Below are 7,500 nucleotides of genomic sequence, written 5' to 3'. Positions count from 1 at the left end.
CACACAACTTCCAGAATAGGAGTGATCTAAAATCAGCATTAATGATAGTGATCATCATAAAGTATTGTGGAATCTGATCTGAGGTCAGTCCTCTAGTTTCTGACACTGAATAGCAGCCCTAGCACGCGTCACAGCACTTTTGTTTCTCACGTTTGGTTTAGTTCTACAGTTTGAAGTGTCACACTGCCTCGTAAAACACATCAACTCATCTGTGAGACCATTATTAAAATCTGAACAGTTTGAGAGAAATGTTGGAGATGTATTTTTATAGAAATTACTTGGACTATTCGGGTGACTTCCGGTGCTTGTTTTTATAAACCAGGAAACCCATAATTCTGCCCATGTCTTGGCTGATTGACTGCATCTGGGGTCAGTGCGAAATCATGTAAATTAGAATTTTTTCCTTTAATATTCAAATTCAGTGGAGTGCCTGTCATATTGTAGTTTCCCCACCTAGCCACCAGAGGTCACAAATCCACAATACTCAAAAATATTACACTTCCTCTAGTGGCCAAGCAGAGGAACCACAACAGTAAAGAAACGTTTAGTCTTAAGCTTTGTTCTTTCTATTTTACACTTAATCTGTTCTAGCCGAAATATTAGGTGTACTTTTAAAGACTTTTTCTGAAGGAATATGGAATCAGCTGTGGCCTTGAAGTTAGAGAACTAAAGTGCACCTAACCACTAAAACTGCTGTGTGCTCACCGCTAGCGTTTGTAGCTAAAATTGCTAATGTTTTTGTGTTCAGTGCCACAGATGACATACATTCATAGAATCAGTTTCCCCAAAGGGATTAATAAACTCTTCTTATTACTCTTCTCCTCAGATTAACAACAAATGTTATGATAAAGGACACACACTAAATATTTTTCTAACAATTTCCTTTTTATTAAAGAAAATGTTACCGCAATAGGCATGTATCAAAATCAGTTTTGGCAAAACATTAGAAACGCTTCTCCTTCACGTTGTTAAAATGTTTGTATTAAAAAACTTTCCACAAAACAGCATTCTTAACGCAGTCTCAGCCACAGCCTCCTAGCTTTTGCCAGGAGGAAGAAATAATCAGAGAATCTATTGTGACGTCTGTGGAGTCTCACACCCTGTATACACTAGACCCACTCCTGAAGTGCTCTGAGTGAATCAGCTCTTAAATGTCTGTAGTACGTTTACACCTGTTTTTCTATGTGGAAAAACTCAGATATAACCCTGATACTCAACGCACATCGATCCATTCGGTGTACACAGTGTCTAAGAGTTAAAGCACTGGTTTATCGTTGATTATAGAAATAGTTCTCCAAAGACCCATTGGTGTGCTTAAAGGAACACTACATAATATTTATTCTTTAATATTACAGCTTTTTATTTTTCAGCTTTTATTGTGAAGCTTCACAGATCTGTAAAAGGAGACTAGATCCTCTGTTGTTGCTACTCTGGGCTCAGCACTGCACAAACTGCAGTAGGTAATTTTGGAAAAAGGGTAGGAAACCTCCACCCCCCTTGATTTTAAGACAGGGGGGTAAGTGTATCAAACTGGAGCAAAAATAGAAATTTTACCTACTGTTCCTTAAAAATCCTTCCTAATACAGGTCAGCGGAGTATCGCAGCGATTATAAAGCGGCAGTTTTTAAGTGAAAATATTATCTAGTGTTACTTTAAATGATTTCTTGCATAATGATTTTTTTACCTTTAGACTGATGAAGAACGTTACATTGCTTTTAGAAGAATTATTTTTAAAGAACCATTCCACAAGGCAATAAATCATTTAATGAAACAAGTGTTTTTTTATATAGAACTCTAAATAGAACCATTTTCTTTCATCAAGACCCCTCGAAGGACCATATTTCCTCTGGCTTCAGTAATGGGTTTATAATCTAGACCTGAAGGGTATAACTGATTCTAAACCTCCATTCACAGCAGTCTGCTGCTGGAGAATGCACAACGAACCTAGTGTCAGGGAAACTGAAGAAGAGAACACGAGATAAATGTGGTATGCATCCGCCTGAATCTAAAAACCCCTCTCTAAAGGTAAACAGCTGCTGAAAATAGCTGATGCTCTGTGACAGAAGTTTGGTCAAGCAGCTTAGTGCATAGCTTATAGACAAGCTTCTTCATCTGCTCTTTCATTTAAGTCTTCATAAGCACCTTAATAAAGGCTTCACAACCCAAAGAGAGAGCAACTGTCTTTACCAGACAGTCCTTATAAACACTGATTAAAACCTATGGTGACTTTTATAGAGGCTCTGTGAGACCAGAGAAGTGCAGTTTGTCTGCAAACCCACATTGCAAAGGAGAAGTAAAAACTCCATGCAGCATAGTCTGGTGTTAAATGATGTACATCACATGCACAAAGGTTTGTAGATACCTCCTTTAACAAGTTTACCCAGTCACAGTTAGATACACTCTTTGGTGACACTTGCATAACCTGCATAGAAATTGCATTGTTAACAGAAGGGGACGCTCTGAAGCAGCTGGACAAGAGAAGTCACCATGCTCAATGCCAGCTGTGGGCTAGAGGGGTTTTAATGAGCTGCAGCATTGAGCTACAGAGCCACTGATCTGTGTTCTCTGGAGTGATGGAGCTCTACCCAATACTTCAGGGATGATCTGGAGTGGTGTGTGTGATACCTGACCTTACTAAAGTATGTGACTGAATGGCATCAACTCCTCACAGCAATGTAGGGCAAATCATTCCTAGAGGAGGAGAGATTATTACTGCAGTAAAGAGAAACTTGATTAATACCCTTGGTTTCAAAATAAACAAGTGAAGCAGGAGATTACAAACCTTCGGTGACTGCGCATGTGTGTGTAATGACAGTAGTAGTGCGGGTTTATGACACGCCGTGTGTGAGAGAGACAGAGCAATTTACTTACGGCTCACAGTGTAAAGACAGAAACACCGGATTTCCAGCGCTAAGCGCTCCGGTGCACTTGCGTGTGTTCAGTGTGCATGTGTGAGTGGAGGGGGGGGTTAGAGAAAAAGAACCCAGTGGATGTGTGATATATGGCACATAAAACTAACATGTTATTTGTAAAGTTCAGTGTTGAATACAGTATAATGGCACATTAGTTCAAGACAAAACACACTGATCTAACTCTTAGTCAGTGTGTGTGTTGGTTTTCATTCCCTTCAACTCTGTATCAAATACAAAATAAATTAAAGAGAAGCAGGAGGAGAAGCTCTGACAGAAAACGCAGTGTGAGGTATCTCTGTATTGCTCTAAGTTTAGGAAGAAAAGCGTTTTTTTTTTTAAATACAATAAATTATGTTTAAAAATAAGAAATATTAGTGGTTTAATGATGTGCGAGCGTCTGTGTGTGTGTGTGTATTTGCGTGTGTTTTCTTGTACTTGTGGGGGTTGGCAGTGCTTCAGTCTATAACCCTCCTTGGCATAGGTACAGTGTGTGTGTGTGTGTGCGCATATAAATGTCATGGCCCCAGGCCACCCTGAGGTAGAGTTTTGGAGGATGTGCTCTGGGTGGTTTCTCTCAGGTCCTCCTGTTGTAGGTGGGTCCAGTTGTACTTGTTTGAGGTCATGTGACCCAGCATGACACGAGAAAGTGGCGTGTCCGAGAAACGAGACCATTCCAAAAATAGCGGCTCCACCACAAAAGATATGAACCCTATTGGGGGTGAGAGAGAGAGAGAGAGAGAGAGAGAGTTGTGAATCATATCAATATATATATTGATGAGTTCCACTGCTCCACAGCCCAGTACTGAGTGGCTTTATACTCCTCTAGCCCACACTTCACACTGGCTATGGGAACTTTATGCTTTGTTCCATTTTCCTCAAACGGTGAAGCTAGGAATTGCATCCTATGCCCCAGGTGATCACTGTTAGCTTGGCCCTGGTTAGCATTGTTAGCTATACCAGTTGATAACAGTGTATTGTGCAATATTTTCCGCATCCAAACACCATGCAAACGTGATCACACACAGTAGTGGGACAGTACTGTGTGTAGGACTCAATTAATAGACACAAATGCACAAATAGATGCACAAATATACAGTATAATACAGCCATTTTGGATTCTGAACTCAGTGCTGGTAAGGCTCAAGTGGAACACAGTATTTTGTTCATGTGCTCCAATAAATTTAATTCAAACTGTATGTGCACAGTGATTGCACCTAAGAGGAGCTAAATTCTGTCAGGAGAACAGCTGTCTACAAAGAGCTGCATATGCAAGTGTGTTTGACAGATTTACCTATTTGTATTTTAGCCACAGTGTTTGAATTCCTGTCACAAAGGACACTCACATCCAGGTTCTGCTTCCTCTCAATGTCACCTGCGCACACACACAAGAAATTACTCCATGTCACAATCATTTTCTGCAGATGTTATTAATGTATCTTCAATATAATGTTTTTTTAAATGTGTGCGTGCGTGTGTGTGTGTGTGAGAGAGAGAGAGAGAGAGAGAGAGAGAGAGAGAGAGAGAGAGGGCAGACTGTACCTTGATTAAAAAACTCCTCTGTAACTTTATGGCTCCAGATTGTACTGAGTCTCCAGGGTCTACATGGGTTACAGATATCTGCACACTTCAGAGCCATCTGAGAGAGAGAGAGAGAGAGAGAGAGAGAGAGAGATTTAACTGCACACAAAACGGAAAAGTTTGTGATGAGTGGGTTGAGCTTGGCGGCACGGTGGCGCAGCAGGTAGTGTCGCAGTCACACAGCTCCAGGGGCCTGGAGGTTGTGGGTTCGATTCCCGCTCCGGGTGACTGTCTGTGAGGAGTTGGTGTGTTCTCCCCGTGTCCGCGTGGGTTTCCTCCGGGTGCTCCGGTTTCCTCCCACAGTCCAAAAAACACACGTTGCAGGTGGATTGGCGACTTGAAAGTGTCCGTAGGTGTGAATGTGTGTGTGTCTGTGTTGCCCTGTGAAGGACTGGCGCCCCCTCCAGGGTGTATTCCCGCCTTGCACCCGATGATTCCAGGTAGACTCTGGACCCCCCGCGACCCTAAATTGGATAAGCGGTTACAGATAATGGATGGATGGATGGATAGGTCGAGCTTGTCTTTTCCTGTTGTTTTGTGTGTGTGTATATACCTGTAGTATAAAGTGTCTGTTCCTGCTGTTGCTCAGGTGAAGGTCTGCTCTGTCCAGATGAGCTCTGAACTCACTCAGGTATTCGTTCTGTCGGCTGATGTCAGTTGCCAGAATCAAAGAACCCAAACGTTTCTCCAGGTTCTGCCTTCAAACACACACACATTTTACATGCAAACTCAGGATAAACACTGACACAGAAACAGTTGTGTGTGTTTGTGTGAGAGTGTGTGTGCACATACCTGTCCTCAGATGGAAAATGGGACAATAGTCTTGATTCTCTCAGCAGACTCACAGCACATTTCCAGTGGTGGTTCTCCAATACGGATGTGTTCTATAACATATATATAACATGTAAAAACACACACACACAGACACACACAAAAACTTTGGATACAGTATGGTTTGTTTGGCTGCAGAAAGTGAGAATATATGAAGGAATAAAACAAGCTTGTATGGAAAAAAAGGTTTGTAGTGTGTGTGTGTGTGTGTGTGTGTGAGTGAGTCAGTGAGAGATGCCTTACATTGTAAAGCGAGGCCAGGTAGTGGTCAGTTTTGATGAAGAAGTTCTGATTGACACCTGGATGATCTAGGTCATGAGTGGCAGCAGCCAATAAACCCAGCAGGATATCACACGATGTCAGAGACTCTGAAAGCTGGGAATACAAACACACAGGAGCACACATACAGGTTTTTGGTCTGATCTGATTTGCGAGTATAGCAGTATTACAGCAGCAGTTATACACCTTTCTCTATTCTTCATATTCACCCTCTTTCTTTCTGTCACCACATACCTCAGCCCCACACACACACACACACCTGTGGTTCCTGAAGGTAGCAGTACATGGCCTGTGTGACATCAGCAGCGTGGAGAGCGTTGTGATACGGGTTCTGACTGCGGTACGATTCGTGTACCATAACTGTTGATAAAAACAAACAAAATCAGTGTCCTACCATACATTCCATAATTTTACCAGAAAAACCAAGACAACATATCATTGCCGTCAATGGAAAACTTTGTAGGCCATCTGGGAGCAGGGGTCCAAATATTCTCCTCCAAGCACATTGAGCTACGGTGGCATTTTGTTTGAGGCGATTGGAAAAGAGGCCACGGCTGGTGTCACACGTCTCTGAGGAAGCATGTGCTTCTCACACTCCCAGGCTGGTGACAGTGTGTGTGACTGGGCAAGTCATAAAAAACGAGGTGGAATTGGTGATATCTAATGACTGGGGGAAAAATGTGCAATAAAATTAGTGATGCTCATTAACCAACCAGTAACTTGTGGCCAAGCCATTAAAAAAAGGCAACCCACCAAGGTGCTGGATTACACTCAGACATCAGTAACTCGTGTTACCACATGGCTCCTGGAGTAGGCCCAATTCACTCTCACCACAGACTGCCTCTGATGAGCAATATATCTTTCACCAAACCACAGAGTTTTCCTCACTCACCTGATGCTCCTGGATCTTTGCTTTGATCTGCATTTCTTACAATCAACATTCTCATCCTTTCAGTGGAATCGGTCCCACACAGTTCTTCCTGCTGCTTGCTCAGAGTCAGCTGTAAGCTAATCTTGTGTGGCAAAGCATTTTTGACAAATGTGTATATTATTTTTAACTGTTTAATTCTTTCATTTTCAGTAGCCACTTATTCCTTTTTTGCTTATATCTTTAAACAGTCACTGTGGTGCTGAGACAGAACCGAAATCACAGCAAAACACGCCTCTGCGGTGATGTGTGTGTGTTCACTGTCACAGACGGTCGAAATACGGAAGACACATTTCGTTGTACAATGATAAATAATTGCACATTACATTAACATTCATTTAATTTAGAATGAGGTTAGGACTGCCGTCCTAATTAACATATAAATGCAAGAAAATGCATAAATAGAAATGTAAAATGTAGAAATGCAAAAATCTATTCAGGAATTTCATTAAATATGAATATGTTTCATGATAAAAATCTATTTATATATTACATTATTTATTTTACAGTCATTTAACCATTAAATGATTAATGTGTGCGTTTTTACAAAAAATATTATAAGCTTCCATATTATTAGGGTTTCTTTACACAGCCACCAGGTGTGTGTGTGTGTGTGTGTGTGTGTGATTCTTGCCTAAAAATTGCCGCAGTTTTAACAGGTCCAGCTGGAACAGATTAATCAGACCGTAGTCGGTGAAGAGGTGAAGGGTTAAATCTACTAAACTCTTCCCTGTATTAAGACAAACACAGTGCATTAGGGGTGTAAATGTTAATCATCCACCTTCACAATACTGTTCTCTCTTAGAATACCCACAGGCTGTATACTTCATATAAAATATATCTGATTTAATTTCAAACCTTTAATACTATTACAGATAACTGCTTTTTTTAGTTAATAATCTGAGTGCACTATAAAACCAAACAGTTGTGGACATATGTTGGAACATTGTGAAGATTTGTTTCTAGATCAGA

General features: G+C 41.1%; 1 protein-coding gene across 3 annotated transcripts in view; it reads right to left on the bottom strand.

Annotated features, from left to right (window-relative positions):
• Positions 1 to 909: 909 nt before the first annotated feature.
• Positions 910 to 7,500, bottom strand: part of LOC136675972 (high affinity 3',5'-cyclic-AMP phosphodiesterase 7A-like) — a 20,141-nt gene continuing 13,550 nt past the window's right edge. For all 3 annotated transcript variants that reach the window (XM_066652803.1, XM_066652801.1, XM_066652802.1), the window contains exons 6-13: positions 7,163 to 7,258; positions 5,860 to 5,960; positions 5,565 to 5,696; positions 5,283 to 5,374; positions 5,044 to 5,188; positions 4,452 to 4,548; positions 4,204 to 4,284; positions 910 to 3,621 (exon numbers count right to left, since the gene is read on the bottom strand). In XM_066652803.1, the coding sequence (XP_066508900.1) occupies positions 3,428 to 3,621; positions 4,204 to 4,284; positions 4,452 to 4,548; positions 5,044 to 5,188; positions 5,283 to 5,374; positions 5,565 to 5,696; positions 5,860 to 5,960; positions 7,163 to 7,258 (938 nt within the window). In that variant the 3' untranslated portion in view covers positions 910 to 3,427. The remainder of the gene's footprint in view (positions 3,622 to 4,203; positions 4,285 to 4,451; positions 4,549 to 5,043; positions 5,189 to 5,282; positions 5,375 to 5,564; positions 5,697 to 5,859; positions 5,961 to 7,162; positions 7,259 to 7,500) is intronic.

This window comes from Hoplias malabaricus, chromosome X1, assembly GCF_029633855.1.
Source record: "Hoplias malabaricus isolate fHopMal1 chromosome X1, fHopMal1.hap1, whole genome shotgun sequence".
Taxonomy (NCBI): Eukaryota; Metazoa; Chordata; class Actinopteri; order Characiformes; family Erythrinidae; genus Hoplias; species Hoplias malabaricus.
This window is presented reverse-complemented; position numbering and strand designations above follow the sequence as displayed.